The sequence below is a fragment of the Embiotoca jacksoni genome, unplaced genomic scaffold, assembly GCF_022577435.1.
Source record: "Embiotoca jacksoni isolate LCO1_2020_lvr unplaced genomic scaffold, fEmbJac1.0.p SCAF_16, whole genome shotgun sequence".
In the NCBI taxonomy this organism is placed as follows: Eukaryota; Metazoa; Chordata; class Actinopteri; family Embiotocidae; genus Embiotoca; species Embiotoca jacksoni.
This window is the reverse complement of record NW_027185296.1, coordinates 8,789,326-8,808,499: the sequence shown is the minus strand read 5'-3', so window position 1 is coordinate 8,808,499 and position 19,174 is coordinate 8,789,326. Positions and strand designations below refer to the sequence as shown.

The 19,174-nt window shown below is 39.3% G+C and overlaps 1 protein-coding gene across 2 annotated transcripts in view; it reads right to left on the bottom strand.

Moving 5' to 3' along the window:
• The window catches only part of prdm5 (PR domain containing 5), a 37,246-nt gene extending 22,663 nt beyond the window's left edge, over positions 1-14,583 (bottom strand). For both annotated transcript variants that reach the window (XM_069150756.1, XM_069150755.1), the window contains exons 1-12: positions 14,389-14,583; positions 13,600-13,683; positions 12,197-12,319; positions 10,051-10,216; positions 9,712-9,889; positions 9,089-9,181; positions 8,826-8,947; positions 8,058-8,137; positions 5,366-5,450; positions 5,115-5,272; positions 4,530-4,623; positions 532-692 (exon numbers count right to left, since the gene is read on the bottom strand). In XM_069150756.1, the coding sequence (XP_069006857.1) occupies positions 532-692; positions 4,530-4,623; positions 5,115-5,272; positions 5,366-5,450; positions 8,058-8,137; positions 8,826-8,947; positions 9,089-9,181; positions 9,712-9,889; positions 10,051-10,216; positions 12,197-12,319; positions 13,600-13,683; positions 14,389-14,487 (1,443 nt within the window). In that variant the 5' untranslated portion in view covers positions 14,488-14,583. The remainder of the gene's footprint in view (positions 1-531; positions 693-4,529; positions 4,624-5,114; positions 5,273-5,365; positions 5,451-8,057; positions 8,138-8,825; positions 8,948-9,088; positions 9,182-9,711; positions 9,890-10,050; positions 10,217-12,196; positions 12,320-13,599; positions 13,684-14,388) is intronic.
• Between the last annotated feature and the right edge of the window lie 4,591 nt (positions 14,584-19,174).

The window sequence follows — 19,174 nt, the reverse complement described above, 5'->3', positions numbered from 1 at the left end:
ATCTTGATCCATAACCACACCGGACGTTGTCAGGTTCGGGGCTCATAATCTGCAGCGAGATCTGTTCGGGGTTTTGAAACCCTGCGGAGCTAATGGACTAACTGCCATTTCTAATCAACGCAGGAATTGATTTCCGAGCCTTCATGGGCAGCAACGGTCAAGATAGATGTCTCCAGCAGGTTTGATCGTCCGAGACATTAGTACAGTCACATCACTTTCATGAGATGAAGAGTGAGATGCAACACAATGGAAACAACTCGGTAAAGTAGATGGTTGGTCTGTCATTTCTTACTTTTGTAAATTTTGTTATGAGACTGATGATGGAAAATTCTTCCACTGCTTTTGCTTTAACTGAAGATAGAGTCTAATCTTAGAATTTTTTTGAAGGTTACATAAGTTATTTTCTCTGTGCGTTTCAAATAAATACAAACACAATTTAGTTTGAACTGAATTTCAGGACAAAGTGGCGGCTCCACGGCTTCAATCACGGCGTGTGATTGAGGCCGTCTGCTTCGAGCGCCTCTCGCTCACCTTCTTGTGGCTCTTGAGGACAGACGGAGTGACAAAGGCCTTCTCGCACAGGTCGCACTTGTACTTCTTGTGGCCGTCGTGCACCACCTGGATGTGGACGTTGAGCGTGTCCTTCCTCTTGAAGGTGGCGTCGCACTGGTCACACTTGAATGTCCTCTCACCTGCAGAGCACACGGGAACGTTTGTGAGAGCCATTTCCAGCGGGGCTATTGTTGGGCTTTGTAAACACACAGTCATCACGCACAGCAAGAGGGGACCCAATTTCACCGGGGCGATTGTGTGGGAAGAAAACCACAAAGAGAGGGTGTTTCATTGCACCAGACAACTCCAAACAATGCTCTTTAGAACTGTCTGGTCCAGCTTTATTTTTTTTATTTTCTATAAAAGTCCTCTTTTATTGTAGCTGAAAGGGAAACAGTAAAACAAACTGCTCTGCCATATGTTTGGTCCGAATGTCAAAAGGCTGTTTTTTTTTTTTTTATGTGTAAAAAACATGCCCTACTTTATTAATTCCACAGAACAGCTTTAAAACTAGACAGTCCGCAATCAGACGTTGGGTTACAATCTCAGCTGTTGCCTGATGTTTTCCTTCACGCCTCTGCTCTCTGCCTCCACACAACAGCCTCTATTGTTGGAGAGTAGATGTTTCCATTATATGGAGATCATTCAATTTCCACAGAGTAGCACAGATTGGAGGGAGCGAGTGGTTACAAGCTTGTGCTCTTTCTCCTATTACTGAGGCGGATGATGGTCAGCTCAATAAAAAGGAACAACAGCAGAAGCTGAGCTTCACTGTGTTTTTAATCAGACCCAAACATTCACTGGGTAATAATGAATGTCAACGACACCCTCACATAAAAATTCCATTAATACACAGAGCGGGGCCTCAGTCTGACATTAAACTACTCGTAATACTACACAAACAGTAATTTAAACACACACAGGATTATTTTCAGCGTCTTAAAAACAACCGACACATAAATGTGCTGAGCCTCGTACAAGAACCACATCGACCGGTTTGTGTTTAAGCTGCACTTACGTCGCAACTTGTCCCATTCAATAGTTTTCTCATATTTAGAATTTAGAAAGTCGTGCACACAAAAGTATTAAAACACTGACAGTGAGAATTATGACGTGAGTGGATTTAAAATTTAAATGTGCCAGCAAAAAATCAACAAAGATAATTACAGGAAATTTCATTCAAAACAATTTTTCTGACCCTAATAATATCAACCTGACGGGTAACTTTTTTTTTGGGCACACTTGACCCAGCAGTTCAGCAATCGTGAGCACAATTCTGAATCACTTTCTCAGCTGCCTGAGGGTCGACACGCAGGTCACTTTCCAGGGATTATCGTCATTGTAACACCTGACAGTGAAACATCATGGACTGTATAATATTCTTCAGTGTTACACCATTCCTTCTTTATTTCTGTCACTGCACAGCGCTGCTCTAATGACACGTCTTTGGCCAGCGGAAGAATATTTTCCACTTGTTTCAGGTATTCAAACTGACACGGTGACATATAACTTTTCATCTGTTGATTCCAACAGCAAGACCAGAAACTCTGCAGTGTAAAATTATTATTTTTACTGCTTTTTTACTGTTTTTGTGCATGATATTTGCACATAAATAGAACAGGACTGGTAGCTTTATACAGAAATTTCAATTCCAACCATGAAAGGGTGGTTTTCATCAAATTCCAACCAGCAACGTGTTGAATCCCACCTGCATCTGCGCAAACACACCGCCCAGAAAAAAGTCCAAAGTTTAGTATAAGTGTATGACAATGACGCCCGTTGAGTTTCATCTGAAAATGCTACGACAGCTGTGCTTCATTTTCTCACTGTGGGCCAAGTGCTGCTTTAGTTTTAACCCATGAAGACAGACAAATTTATTCAATGTCACTCTTCTTCTTTCACCTACAGTACAGTGAAATCACACACTCGATCCTCCAGCCCTACATACTCCCCAGAACTTGATACATAATACAAGTCATGGTATTAAGTTGCCTGCCGCCTGAGACAGCAGCAGGAAATGCCTTGAGCTTTACAATCTCTTTGTTATCTGGCTCAGTTAGAGGACCAACGCTGCATCCTGCCAAGGCTCTACTGCAGCTCAACTGTCCAGGGAGAAGGTTTTCTGTCAGACGAGACCAGACAATCAGAAAACTGATGTCTTTGCAGGGAGACATCTGATGGGGTCACGACATCTGGTGCTAATGGAAATAGCCACAGGGGTAAGGATGAGATGACAGCTAATAAAAATATAGGACTATCAGCAATGAAACTCGCTAGGCTGGTTTTAAAGGTTACCCTTCTAGATAATTTCATCTAAGTACAGGGACACAATGCTTTACACCAAGGAACTGGGTTTACTTTGTTGTTGCACTTTATGTACAAATTATTAGAATAACACTTTTGTTTTATCAAATTTCTTCCACATCAGAGAAGCTTAGAAGCGCTGGAATTGAGACGACGTAAATTTTAAGAGATGTGCCACATTCTTCATCTTACAAGTGAACATTTAAATTCAAAGCAACTGCACACATCATTTCTCCTTTAAGTACAGTCAGGAGCTTTGCAGCTACAGCTTTACTTGGTCTGGTATGACCAGTAGCACATGGAGGCTAATGGAGGCTAATGCTGGCAAAACATGGCTTAATTTTAAGCACGATTGCATGATTGTGTGTGTGTGTACCATCATGTTTAGCTTAAACATTATAGCGTTGTAAACCGTTAATGCTCGCATTCATAGTTGAGTCAGTTTGTGCAGTGACCTCTGGCAGCGACAGATCCCCTTGTTACTGCAGACTGCAGATGTAACACTAAGATTACAGTCAATTTTAACCTTAAATCTACACTCATATGATTGGTCGAAAAGGGAGGAGACACCTGATTGGATACAAATATTTCCCTGTTGAAACAGATGCATTTGTGAAGAGAGTAAGAGCAAAGAAGTTAACAAATGACAAGCAGTTTGTAAATACAACTAAATATGTTTTTGATGAAAACTCCAAATACATATATCTGTGGATTTCTGTTACATATATTTAAAACTAGAAATACATTTAAAATGCTGACTTTTCCATACTTTTATATTTCCTATTGTATTTGTGGATTATTTTTACATTTATATACAACGATAAATATTTTTGTGTGCAATTAGGTTTTTTTAATACAAGTAATGGAGGCAGGCTATTAGTTTCATTTAATTTTCATTCCATAGCACCTGACACTTTTTTCCATTCATCCCAAACTGTATTTATTTATTTATTTTTATTTAATTTTATTTGTTTTGTTTTTGTGTATATAGTCTCTGTGTGTGTTCCTCTTATTTTTTTTTCTATAATAATTATTTTGTATCTATCTTATTTCTTATATCATATATGTATTTGTAAAGTTTTTCATATTAGGTGCACCTTTTAGTTTTTTCTGTGCTGCTGTGACGACCGAATTTCCCCACTGTGGGATTAATAAAGAAAAAAATATATATTTTACGGTTTACTAATAACCTTTATGTACCAAAATGACATCATTAAATTCCATTTTGGACGATAAAATCATTAAAAAAAAAAAAAAAAAAATTATTCATTATGTTCTGAGAACAAGTTTCCATATTGAACAACATATACACCAACACCAATATGTCGAGATCAGTGGCCAATAAAATCAGACAACTGATAAATCAATAGATCTAAATTGATAGCGGTCAAATTTCATTTCTTTTTCTCATACTTTTCCTCAAAGTGTCAGCCTCTCAGATAGATTTACAAAATACACAATATGTGAGTAGAAAACACCAACAATCAACAGAACAACATTAGCGAAACCTTAGCAACAAAGGCTAAAGAGTGGATGGTTGTTTGTGGGCATATGAAAATCAAGGTAACATTGCAAACGAGGTGTTCAAAGCATTTTTACAAGTTAACCTCAAGTTGTATATGCTAACATTTTAACAATATATAAATGACAGAAAATCACAAGTCCATACTTACTATTGTGGATGAGTAGGTGGCGCTGTAGAGAGAAGGGGGTTCGAAACAGCGCTTTACACTCCTCACACTGAAAAGGTCTTTCCTCCGAGTGCGTCTGTAGAGAGAAGCGAGCAGCATGTTTGTAAAGTGCGAGTCGAGAGGCCTCCTTCCTCACAGCGTGGACGTCGAGGACGCTTCTTAAATTAATGTGAGAGGATCATGTGCGAGGCTCCGTGGCCAATTTGGTTTGTTGACTTGATGAAGACAAGCAGCTTGAGGGGCTTTGATTTCAAAGTGCTTCTGTTTTTCTGCCGCCCTCCTCCTCCACCTGTCTGTCCGCCAGCCTATCTATCTGAGTGACACCTCAATCCCAAAAGTAAACATGGGGAACACGGGGCGGGGAGTGCCAGAGACCCCACAGATAACAGCCACCAACGAGACCCTGATGGATTACAGCCTCACTAATAATTCTAGCTTTGAAGTAACTCTGCCTTTCAAATAAAATCTGTCGGAATAATCAGCTGGATATTGTGCTATAAAGAAATTAATAACTATACCTACCTAATTACAGTAAAAAAAAAAAAAAGTAATGGATTATTTCCTCACCTTCTTGTGATTCTTGTAGACGTTGCGGTGAGCAAACTCTTTCCCACACAGCTTACATTTGTAGGGTTTGTCCTCGCTGTGGATGATCTTATGAGCCGTCACCTGGTCCAAACGCTTGAAGGACCGACTGCAGATCTCACAGGTGTACGGTCGCTTCTCTGTTCAGTGACACATTAACACAGATTCTTTCAGGTAAACGGAGATGTTACACAAAGTAAATAACTCACCTGTTTACTGCAGCTTTTTCTTACCTGAGTGTGTGATCATGTGGCGCTTCAGCTGATTGGTGGAGATGAACTTTTTGTCGCAGGCGTGACATTCAAATATTTCATGTACCTTCAACACAAGAGCAAAAAAAAAAAAGAGTTTAAGTTTTGGTCTTGCTGGTCATTTTTAAAGACTCAGGGTGAAGGGCCCGTAAAGGTTCAAGAATCACGGCCTGCGATGGTCAGCTGAAGCAAAATCTTGTCCGTTTTCATTAAACTGATGTCTACAGACAGAAAAGCAATTAAAATGATGAAAAGTTTCAATCCCTGTTCTGCTTCAGAGCATAGTTCCAATAATTGCACATTCAATAGTTCCCCAGTGAACAGCTACAAAAGCATATGCTAATGCCACAAGGCTCCTCTTGTCACGGCTGCTCCTGCAAAAGCTTGTTCAGCTAAATGATGACAATGGCAGTTTTAATCTGCTTTGGAGCTAAATTGTCATTATGGAAAGTTTGATTGCTCTTCTGCAAGAATAATACTTAACGCCCCAATGGTTTTGATGGAATCTATAAGGACACGGCAGAAATCTGACATATTATTAATAACACTTAGTGTTTCTGAACATCTTCATCGGATGTTTTTACTGGAAAAAAGTCATTTATCAAAACCTGATGTGATGCTGACCTAAATTTATAGAATGACATTCTGCCTTTCTGATCTGTATTTTCCAACAAGAGTGTGTGATTAGTGACAACACTTCTATTATCATGAGCCATATAACAGTAAAAAGTGGCACACAGACACATTAGGAGGCCTCAGAGGAATATCACATACTCCTATTTTAAACCACCCCAGAGATCTGAAACTGGAGAGCACTGACTCGGAGTCAGGGGAAGTAGGTTAGAAGATTCTCTGCAGGGCTCAGACACAACTTCCAGGTGACTTTAAATGTTTCCAAGTGGCCTGATGATGAATAAGCTGACAGCGATAAATTAATGTCTGCTGATTAATCTGGATGATATATGTTGACAGCACAAAATTAAATTACCAGCTGAGATAATTGATGAAGGAATGGTGGTTAATGAATGATTACCAAAAATTTTTTTAAAAATGTAGGGAACTGGTGTACTAATCTAACGCCATAGTATGCTTGAAAGTGAAGTCATGACCTGAAGGTTAAAACAGCTGAAAGTACACTAAATTATCGCCGCACACAAGGAATCAGCAGGACCAAACAAAAAGCAGCAAGAATGGAGAGACCCTTGGTTCGGTGCTACATATTAAATGCATTTGATATGGATCATAGAGAGTGTCTAATCAACACATTTTTATGTTTACATAAAGAAACACAGTTTGGTCAACGGAAAGTATTGAAGCAGCTTTAAATTGTTGACAGTAGTAAAGACCACGTTTTTGTCTCTGGACTTTTCTAAACCAGTTACATACTGATTGGATGCCCGTGTGAGAAACATGGCTTCCCTTTCATTCATTTGAATGGCGCATGGACACCGAGGGCCCCAACGCAGGGGGGTCCAGGAAAACAGTGCAGAGTCGTCCGGCCAAAAACAAGCTCATCACCAGAGCAGAGTTGGAAAATCAGATACAGTCCTGGTGGTTTGAGGAATGATCCCTTTATGTTTCTATTGAAACTGACCTGAACAAGACATGATGTGTCATGTTTCTGAGAAACATATATTTACACAGATTTACTGTGTAAATATGCAGAGACTGACTGAGCGAATGTTAATGCGAACGGGGTTTCCAGACTGTAATCACAGCGGATCACAGCAATCTGACGGAGCCCCGCTTGTGATAATGTACTAAATATAGTCATTTAGACACATGAAATATTAGCATCTACATTTAGGCTCCCTGTTTCTAATGACTGAAGGAGCACATCCGCCAATCAAAGTTAAACAAGGGTCAACTCTGACCTGTGAACCTGCCAGACGCACCTGAGGATCGCAGCCCTCGAGCTTCAGTATGATGGGAACTGAAGCGAGCTGTTGCAAAGCGTAATGCAGCCTTTCCTTTGAGACACAAACGGCCTCTTTCTGCTGTTTGCCCCATGATCATCATAGCACAAGTTGTATCACCAATCATGCATGTCAGCTACATTAATAATAATAATTTAATGCAATTAAATTAATAGCATGTAATTGCAGTGAAATAAAATCTTTAAATGGAAGAATGTGGCCTGCAAAGAACCACCTAATCATAAGTGCCTATAACATCTAAAGTATGAACTGAAAATAGGAGGATACACAAAGTATAAAAACACATTTATATCTGAATGGAAACATTTTAACAGCCGTGTTCAAATCTGTAATCCATCAATAAGAGCGAGAGAGAATCCTGACGCCGAGGTTAAAACCTTATAGTCTGCCAATAGAGCCTCTTAAATTTCACAAGACCTGTGGGATGAGCTCGTGAAAAACAATCCTTCCCTCTGCTCAGTGTCACCCGGAATAAAATTGCAACAACTTGATCATAAAGAGGGAATGAGTGAACTCAGCAGCATGAGAAGCAAATGTGAGATTAAGAGGTTAGACTGGGTTGTAGAGAAGACAGTGGAGTGGGATGGATACCACTGTACAGAAAGAGACACCACCAAAGACCCATCACTGTAAAAATGGATCATGCAAAACTAAGTAAGCTGAGAAAATCCTCTCAGATCCAATGCAAAGTATCTGGTTGGGATGAACTGAGCTGTTTGGATGTTACAGAGTCTCACCTTTCTGTGTTCCTGCAGATTCAGAGAGGAGGAGCATTTCCTGTTGCATATGGTGCATGTGAGTTTCCGTCGTGAACTCCCTAAAAAAATAAAAGCATTACAAATCTCCATCTACAGAACTGATAACATCAAGCAAGAACTTCATGACACATCATTACACATTAAAGGGAAAACACCAAACTCTTAATCATAGGTCAGTGATCCCGACGTTTTGGGCCCAGTGACACCCTCCCTTTATCCCCCTCTGAATTACATGACCCACATCTGTTGCGTCTGATCCACTTCCCCCCTTCGCCCACACTATCTCACACACTCACACACCCAATGTCCTGACCACATTGGGGAAAAGAAAAAAAAAAAAAAAAACATAAAGGCTCAGATCTGAGCTCCATCAGCCTCTCAGATGAATGTCTTAATTTCGGGTTGATACTTGATTCACATGTAAGACTATAAGAGATTCCCGCTGCCCTACATCCCATCATAAATAGCTATGGAAGTCCAATTATCTGAAAGCGCCAGCCGCCCCAGAACACACAGGTCAGCAATTATGGAGCGCAAGTAATTAGAGATGTGTCTCAACATCGCAGAGATCTGAACTGATCGAGGTCATCAACTGTTAATGCAGATCCTTGAGAGCTGAGGCTGCTAATGGACAATTATCGTCATTCCATCTTGGGGAGAAATAGCTATGCATGTGAATGCATGTGTGCAACAGCGAGAAAGGGAACAACATCACAGAGAAACAGAAGGAAAGAAAGAGACGCCAACCTGTGTGAACATTTCCTTTGTGCTTCTTCAGAGCGTCCTTGCTCTTGAATCTTTTGCCGCAGCTCTCTGCTTTACATATAAACCTGGCATCTCCTTTACAGGCTTCCTTATGCTGTTCAAAACTGTGCACACCGGAGGAAGAAACAGCATTACCACTTACAGAATAATAGATATTTATTAAATACTATGACCCTGTGCCTTAAGAAATGAATTCCCTGTGTGATTGTACATTTTTCTGTGTGCATGTTTGGACAATGTGTTACCTGGACTCTGAGCTGAATGTGTTGTGGCAGAGGGAGCACTGGTGAGCTTTAGAGTCAGCTGATGGATCCAGTGACTCAGAACAATGCAAAACACTGTGGAAGGATGCAAAAAACAAAAACAAATTAGGTGGCAAATAGGACGTGAATCACATAAGGTTGAGAAAATAAATTGTCCAGAACAAAAATACAACATAAATTTATTTGAATTCTTCTTATTTACTTATTTTAACTTATCGTGAGATTATTAACCAATTTTGTACAGAAAAAAAATGTATAGTTAGATGAGAAGATACACCTTTTGAGGTCTATATACAACTACATCTTAGAGCAAGTTATCTCAGTTTAGCATTAATACTTGAAAAAGGGGAAAACAGTGTGTAAAATAAATTCCTACAATCACCATTAAAAGTCCCCTAATTAATACATTTGATCTTCTTTTTTTAATTGTACAAAAACTAAATGTTAAAACTGCTGTGTCTGTTTTTATGGGGGTTTATGTGCAGGACTATCTCTTGGCTGTGCACAATGACACCACTTCTCAACGGTTCTGTGTTATCTGAGAAAATCTGAATGTTAAATAAAGCTACAGTACAGCTGGTTAAGTGATGGAGCAGTAAACCCACTGGCGCTGCAGAGCCTGTTTGATGGGGAACTTCTTGCCACAGTTCCTGCATTTGAACTCCTTCTCCTCCGTGCTGGGCCTCTGGTGCAGACTCTGGAGGTGGGCGGCCAGGATCTCCTCACTGGGAAAGCTGCTCTCACACAGCAAGCAGGGGTGGTCCTCCTTCTTTATTACCAGCTCTGTGGAGATGTGGTACACACACAATGAACAGGGTAAATCAAACTGCAGAAATCCAAGACGTAAATATACCCAGTGAGTTTTATTTCATGTGTGTATCATAAATTGATTTGCTACGCTTGAGAATATTTAAAATAAAACAAATAAGGAAATTAAATAGTACCCATTTCTACAAGATGCTTGGCGTCTTTACTGTTCTCCTCTTCATCTTTAATGACTTCTTCCTCTTCCTCCTCCTCCTCCTCCATATCACTGTCCAGGTAGCCAATGAGGAGCTCCGTGTCCGTCTCTATGTCATCCACAGCCAGGTAGAAGATGTTCTCTCCATCCTAACGAACAAAAACACGCTTATTGTTGAGTAATCACACAATAATAACAATGACAGAACATGGCTCGACATATCTGAGAGGAGCGTAAAGACAAAACACTCCCATTGGTTGCTAAATCAGTTTTATCTTTTTATGGTAATGCACACTGAGTAACTATTGAGGCCTGGTGAGGGCTGAACTCATTACACCCAGACAGCAGTCTGTTAAGGGCTGATTGAGGCCACAGGTCAAAGGCTCAAACCCTCAGAAATGTTGTCATTAACTCCCCTGTTCTTAAAGGTCACGTTAATAAAATCAAACCGTCATTTTGTTTTAACTATGGGATTCGAAATATACATAAATACTGATTAAGAAGAGGAAAGCCGCGCAATAAATGTCATTGTTGATGAAACACAGAGATTTAACGCACACGCATGACCTTTAAACGACCAATCACTTCGGGCATTCGAGTATTAATGGCAGGAACTTGGCCCCAAGACCTGAAATGTTCATCTTCTCTTCCTTCCACTTCTATTTTTCTTCCACCCTGAGAGAACAACGTAGGTTTTAGCTTTCACACAGAAGTGCAGGAGGTGAAATTACCCAGATCCAGTGTGCTGTGTTCACAAGTGTGTATGAGTGTGTGTTTCTTTGCTTTAAGAGTTTGTGTTTTGAAAATTCTTCAGATTATTAGGTAGTCATGGGCCTGGCTACTGTTGTTGACACTTTATTTGTCAATATAATAACTTAAAAAAAAAAAATTCTTGGGTCTTTTGGAAATAACAAATTGAGGAAAGAAATTTGGTGGCTATTCACAAAAATATTCCCTCTACAAAATCCTGATAAATTTATGAATCCTAAAAAAAAAAGACAAAAAGAGAGAACCGAATCAAATATGTTTCTCTACTCCTCCAATTCTACATCCAATTTACACCCATTTTTAATAGTTTATAAAAGGCGTCTGGCTACAAAGTGATATATCCTTTGACATGCAATTTTATTGAATGCATTTTAACTGGAAAACAAAAGCAGGGACACAAAAAATATAATGTGTCACTGACTCACTGACACCATTGGTCCAACGAATGCTTTAATTTCAAATTAAAAGCTCTCTCGCTGTTAGAAATGCTGATGTTATGTATGTTGATGACTTAGCTTCGTTTTGAGCGTCACAAGCTTAAGCAGAGTTCAGTGAGTGTTGAGTTGCAAAACATTGCTGAATTTGTAAAAATGAACGAACTAGTTCTGCGTTACCAATACTAAATGTAACTAACTAACTCCACTGCACTCAGCTTGTTTATAGGTGGGATATTTCTCGAGTAGATTACTGATTGTTTAGGTAGATAATGGAACGTGACATCAAAAGTAGATTTTCTTTCAAAAAGCCCCTAAAACAAAATCTGATGAATCTCACATCCTGTGGTTTTTGTTGTCTTTGAACTTTTGATAGTTACTGTGTATATGTGACAATTTAATCTTTGTTTTTAGTGAAGGTTACTATGCAGTCATTTTTTACTCATATTCTGAGTCTTGGTTATTTATTTATATTTTCAGTTTTACTGATACAGTGTTCAGTTTTGTTTGTTCGTTGTTTTTGTGTGGACCCCAGGAAGACGAGTGACCATTTTGTGGAAGCAAATGGCGAACCAAAATTTGTAGACTGAATGCTATACACACTGTGTTTACTTAAACTCACAAGGTCATTTGGGAAGTTTTACAGAACAAACACAATGAAAAATTGTTTGTTTTCCTGACTTACACTTCTAGGGGGAAAAAATGTTTGGGAGGTCTTTCAGGCTAAAAAAAATAAACGTCTTTATTTTCTGAATTTAGAATTTAAAGAATTTTACTAATGCCTGTCAAATACTCTGCCCGTAGTCAAAAGCTGTATCTCTTTGAGGTCTCTCTATTTGTCTGTCCTAACAGATGCCTGTAATATTTATCATTTTCTTTCTTGTATGTAAGTCTGAGGGATTCATTGTCCACTGAGTAGAAATGTACCTGAATGGCTGCCAAGTTCTTCTGCTCCTGTGAAGGCGCCTGATGGACAAACCGCAGCCAGTTGGCATGGCGAGGATTACTCGCATCCAGAATATACAGCACGTCTCCTTTACTGCCACGGACCTGAGAAAAAAAACAAAAAAAACAGCAACTGCATGAGTCGTCAGAAGTGTACAACTGATTCTTCTTCTTCTCTCGTTGCTTTGATGGTTTGTGTTGTGTACATCGGAGTGTGTTGGCCGAACAGATGAAGACGTACTAGCGTGCACAGCTGTGTATTTCACAATGTGGCAGCTACAGATAAATACATCACAGCGTTTATTTTGGTGTTTATCATCAGTGGCTCCTCCACAATGTGAGATGAGAGTCAGTTTAAATTGACCAACACACTCAATTGATCTGCAACATAAACAAAAACGAAGAACATGTTTGAACAGACCTCCTGTGTCATGTGATAAAGGATGTGTTTGGTACTGATACAAGTTCCAATGAGACTATTTACTGTGTTTACTCTCCTATTTATAGTTACTATTTTGATAAAAGTTCATAAGTACAATGTGCTTCAAGACTCATTTTACGGTACAACATTGCTTGTAACTGGTTTCTGATTGTAGACGTCGTTAATGTTCATGCATCATCTGTTGTACCTGTTCACGTTGGAGTTTGTTTTAACCACCTTCTCCAGTGAGTTAGTTTAGTACAGTGGTTTCCAACCTCAAGTCGGGGTCAGATGCCTCACAGGATAAATCTAGAGGGTCCTGAGATTATTAATGAGCAAGAGAGGAAGTCTAATCAAAGTCTCACTGCATTTCATACTTCATTTTCTGGACTTTAATATGTGATCCTTTTTTGAGGCGGTTAAATTGTGGTTAGATTGATCACTTCAGGGTTCAAACAGCAATTTAAATGAAAGCATGAGAGAATTTAAGAGGGGAAATGTCTCTTTGGAGGAACTGCTAACAACTCAGATATCTGAAACCCAACAACTACACACTGATTTTTTTTTTTTAAGAGGTCACAAATGTTGTAAAACACTGACTTCATCTTGGACTGTGTATTTTATAATCTCATCAAAAACAAATTGTGTAAGGTCTTAATCTGAAAAGCATCTTGTAACTACAGCTGTCAGGTATAGAAATGTAGTGGACTTAACATTTCCCTTTTAAATGTAGTGGACTAGAGGCAGATGTACTTAGTACTGATTAAAATATCACTTCACATGTTTGATGCAGCTTTTACAGGTGTGATGTTGCACTGCTATAAGGAAAACTCTCAACTAAAGGCTATTTAAAGTCATATTTTGCCTTGTGTCATATTGTGCCTGCCAAGCTGACTCGAAAATCAACATTGCTATGTATTTTAATGTGTGCCTTGAAATGTGTAAACATAATGTGCGCAATCACCTCCCACATCAGCCTGGTGTCCGAGCTTTCATCCAGCTCGCTAGGCAGCTTTTTCTCACCTGCAAAAGGGCCAAACTTTTCCCCCTTTAAAACAAACACAGGGATCACTTGTCAAACAGGATGGCTTTATAAAACACAGTGGCAGCCAATATGAATTAAAACATAATAACAAAGTCAAAGATGTGATTTCTACACTTGTAATAAATGTCTGTTGTTTAATGTGACACATCTGGACACATCTGGACATTTTTCCTTCTGACCTTCCAGGGGGCGTGGTCAAAGATGTGTTCTACATGGAGTATATTCATGTTCATCCTCAGCTTGTTTTTATCACACATTTACACGACAATGACGTAACATCACTCCTGACACACAAAACCACTCATCCTCTGTAACATTCCGCAGCCTCACGCGCCTTCTCGACATGTCTGACAACGTTGCGTGGAAAAGTGTACAATTGTGTAAAAACGGCGTGAAAAATGCTTTCAAACGTTAATGAAGCTCCACGAGACCTCCGCCGCGCGACCCTTCTGTGCCGACATGATCACTTGAAGTGAGCTCCGAGAAACAACTGGAGTTACTGTAGCTACGTGGCACTTCACGTCAGAGGAGCCATGGGCTGAGCTGAGATTTTGACAGCGACTATAAGGAACAAGGCGAACAAAAAAAACAAAACAAAAAATGCAACTACAACGCTGAGTCTTTAAAAAAAAAAAAAAAAAACACAACACAAAACGCTTCCTGCGTGTAACCTCGGTTACAAAGTTGCCCCAGTCAGAAACAACAAACCTTTTTGACTCGCCTCGCCGTGTAAAGACCGATTCCATCCTGGACCTTTGACGATTTCAGAGAAAATCTGTCAGGCACGTACATACCCAACATTGTCATCACTCGGAAATGTTTCCTTCAGTGACAATTAGTTGGCTATAAGATATGTCGGCGTAAGTGAAAAAGCATTGTCGGTTCTAATTTAAAGCAGATAGTTTCTTCGTGAAGAGGTCCAGGTTGAACTTCTGCTGCTCCTGCTGCGAGAAAGCAAAGCGGCGTCCTGATTGGTCCAAAGTTTGTAACCAGAAGCTACCTTTGCTGTCGTGCACACACACGCTGCAGCTGCACCAGCCTGCTCAGGAGGAGGATGGTTGTCCTGTAGGTAAAACACAATCACTTTTACTTGTCGAGGATTCAGATCTTAAACATTACTTACAAAACGCCATAGTGAAAGTCCTGCCTTCATAGATTTACCATTAGCAGCATGTAGCTACTTAAAATCTCAACAATGAAAGTACTTATAGATGACGAAATCGCAGTCTTACTTTATATCAGTAGATTATTGTTCATAATGTATGCAATAGGGTGAATTTTAAAATGTTCTGAAATTGTAGCTCACTGAGGTGACATACTGTTAGTCTACCGTATCATATTTTTTAACATAAAAAGTACAGTAACATAAAAATGTCCCTCTGAGGGATTAATAAAGTATCTATCTATCTATCTATCTATCTATCTATCTATCTATCTATCTATCTATCTATCTATCTATCTTTTTATGTAAAATCGTATTTGTCAAATTAACTTCAGTCAGATTATCGTCGAGGGGTAAAGACATACAATATTTTACACCTAAAATGAGTGGAGTAGAAAAATAAAGCAACAGAAAATGGAAAGTAATGTGCAAGTACCTCTGAATTGTACTTTACCAGGTTACAATACTTGAGTAAATGCACCTAGTTGCATTACACTACTAAGTTTTCCCTATATACTGTGTACACAAACACTGTATCTTATAGTCGTCTTTAGATTTGTTTTCGTGGGTGGAAATGATTCTGTGAAATTGTTATCTTCACCCATTCAATGCAGTAGTCATTGTGTGACAAACTGGTTTGAATTGGTTAAACATGGCGAAATTAAACACTGACTGTCCACTTCAGTAATATTGAAATTACTAAATAATATTTGGGAAAGTTATTCCCATTGAGTCCTATGAGAATACGTGTTGCTGTAAAATTTCCATTGCAGAAGCTCTCATGCAGCTCTGTGTAGAGTGTATAAAATGGTAGGCCAGATTGATTATCATTGCAGATACTGACCCATTACTAGCTGCAAGTTATTACACAGGAAATTGTTGCACTACACTACACGCATGCATTTCAGATAAGTCAGGAAAAACACTCAGCATCAATTTCCTCATTCATCATTAACCTCAAAACCTCAGAACAATGTGATGTTCTGTGTGTTTTGGCTTGAATTCATCTGCTTTATAATTCAGAAGCCACACTGTATCAACAAGCAACAGACCAGAGGTCTGACAGACCCTTTCAGCCTGAAACGGTCCTCTCAGCAGGCCAGAAACCACAATTTACCAACAATCAGAGGCTGCTGGGCCAGATGGATCTTCTGGCCTGAAGCAGCAACCACGTGAAACAAACCCTGCCAGATGATACATAAACCGTGACTTGCAAATAAAAAAAAAGGAAGTAGATGGCATCATTCCAGTAATGATAATTGTCACATGACTATTAGCTTGTTGATTTTTTTTTGTTTGTTAATACTTTCACGATGGTAGTAAAAATTTAAAAAAAATGTCAATATTTTACAGTCTCAAACTCTTCAAATCTAAATCAAAGGCTTCCCAACGATAAAGCGACCGCTGAGAGTTGAAAGGCATGAAGACGGATGCAGAGGCTGCTGTTTCTGCTTGACAGTTGGGTGACATTTTTTTGCCAAAATTTGCAGAACGAATAGATCAGTAATGTTTTGTCCTATTTGCTAATGTCTGTGTAGCTAATCCCAGCTCGCTGTCTGGAGCTGATGTTTTGCAGTAGAGACTGTAGCAACAGGTTGTTCACCTACAACCGATTCAACATTAGTTACATTGCTTGCTGTGTCATTGTTCACTTTAATGGTGCCTTTATGAGCAACATGGAGTTGTGAAAGTTTGGACCTTTCAAGTGGGAAATACAGTTGAACCCCGGTTGAGCTCAGAGGATCCCACAAGGGGAGTGTTAGCTTTTTGAGAGCTCCGACTAGGTTTGACATCACATGACACGGCAGCACTGGTGGTGAAAGGAAGGAGAAATAGCCCGTCTTGGTATGCCTAGTTTGCCAACTGTGTTAAACAGCAGTTCATGAAAACGTGTAGAAATGTAGAGTACAAATAATATTGACATCCTGAGCTACATTTCATCCCCGTGTTGGTTTATATGGATGGTGACAGGATTTTTTTTTTTGTCACTTTTTTGTATTCTGATAGCAGAAATATAAAACACATTTTCTGGGGGCTTCTATATTGTCTATTTGTGAAGCGGCAAATGGGATATTTCCCAATTTCCAGCTCAATAAGTCACGGTATTCATCTGTACACCATTTCGAAGGGTTTTATGGCGATGAAGACCTAAAGAACCCGAGTTTCTATTATTATTTGGATTAATGCATATTTTGAAATGCTATGCTTGGTATTGTTCCCCTCCTTAGCTACAAACCTACGGTCTAGTCTTCGGGCACAGTAGTTTTGTGAAAACAATTTAAACAACTGACTCGTGTTTTATTCCGTTTTGTTTTGGATGCTGTGTTTGTGTGCTTGCTTGTGAGAAAGAGATGTGACGACGTTTTATATTATAATGTTTAATTTGCTTCAGCTAGGAGAAAGAGACACCAACTTTTACGCTGGAAGGCTGAAAAATCTTTCTCTCTCAGGTGTTACTCTTGGCAATATGTTTCCTTGAATTTGAGAGGTCCAGCTTCGACATGTTTGGCTGTTGAGTTCAAATATCAACAATATTACAAAAGCATTGCTGAGTCCACCTTTAAATAGTATTTAGTCTCTTTAATTTATAGCTTGTCTTTTCAATATAAAATTGACATGTTGAGAATTTTATTTCTAACGGGTAAACATGGACATATTTTTATATTAGTTATTAGTTATTATATTAGTGTGTTATTCAAGTAGTTTAACTGCACAACTTGAGAAATGCTAATTTGTAAAAAACTACATATTCATTTAAAAAAAGGAACATTATTGAATTTTTATTTTTATATCAGAAGGTTCCAAGAGTCCAAATGAGATTGTCTTGAAAGAGAAAACATGACATTTAAAATTAAAAGCGTATAAAGTAATGCCAGATGATTTCTGTTTTTTTGAGGTGACTTTCTGTTTACTCCAAACACTCAGCAGTGGATGTGGTTTCACAACAACCACAACTTATGAATATTCTGGTGTAAAAATGCTGAAACTATCAGGCCACAAACAGACCTCACATCATGTCCATTATCTTATTTTTATCTCCACTCACCTTGATTTGTTGACTTTCACCCTGCAGAGAGATTAGCATCATCTCTAATCACTGACTGTGTATATTCTGTTTTTGTACACCTCTTTAGCAAACGTCTGACCCCTTTAATCAGTGGTGTGTCAGTGTTCTACGGGTTTTGTTTACTGTGTTTATAGCTCGTGTTTATGCCAATGGCTTCCTGTTGTGTTATGGCTCTATGCCCAACTGCTGCGTGATTGGTCCAAACGACGAGCGTTGGTTGACAATTAGACTGCATCATGATGTACATGTTTACATCAGAGTCAACGAGCTGGTGGGCTCGAGTGTCCCAAATGCTGTTTTTTAAAGGGTTTACGGTTCAAAATGGAGGTAAACATGTCCGTCAATGGGGATTTTTTTTTCTCACTGTTGTAGTTGAGATGTTGTCATCAGTGGCCTGGAGTCATATTCCTGGTGTGTTTTTTAGGGAGTTAAGCCACAGGAGAGGGTTACACTTGGGTGACAGGCCTGATTACTGCACTGAGAGGGTCTTTGTGTGTATCTGCCGCACCCACGTCCTTCTTGGTCCATTCCTGCCCCGCATGACCTCTCTGTCAGTGCCTTGGCCTGTCGGGGCAGAGCGATTAAATGTCATGACCCCTTTTTTCCTGTGCCCTCCGAGGACCCTCCGACCCATTAACTTTCACTCAGATTTCCGGGTTATCCCCACCAGCTCTGATCTCCGACACCTGCATAAAAGACACACAGAAACACACACTGAGGTCTTCTCTTAAAGCAGGGAACCCATCACAATACTAGCCAAGCTCTGACAGATTATTGCTCACAGCTTCAGTTTTCTTTACTCTTATTATAGTCTGGAAACCTTGGTAACACCAGGCTATTACAGGAAAAGATAATCATCCAAATTTAGTCATTTTAAAATCATGGAGACTCTTTGCTGGTCTGTCCAAATAATTCACGTTCTCTGGTGTTGTTGAGACCTGGGTTGAGTTTAGATAAATTTGGAACATCACATGACCGGAACAATCCTTTGTTTGAGCTGGAAACTGAGAAAGTTAGCTTTTTGATAGAAAATATTTTGATTTGGATCAAATTCAAACAACACTAAGAGTCTACAGACATGCTAGCAGCTCTGAAATGCTTTACTTGGTTACAGTAGTGATTGGAGCTGAACGCTAACATCAGTAAACCTCATGATTATGATTCTAGCTGTTGATAATGTTTTTATGATGATGGAAATATTCACCATCTCAATTTAGCATGTTAGAGTGCCAATTAGTTGCTAATTAGAACAAACTGAGGGTTGC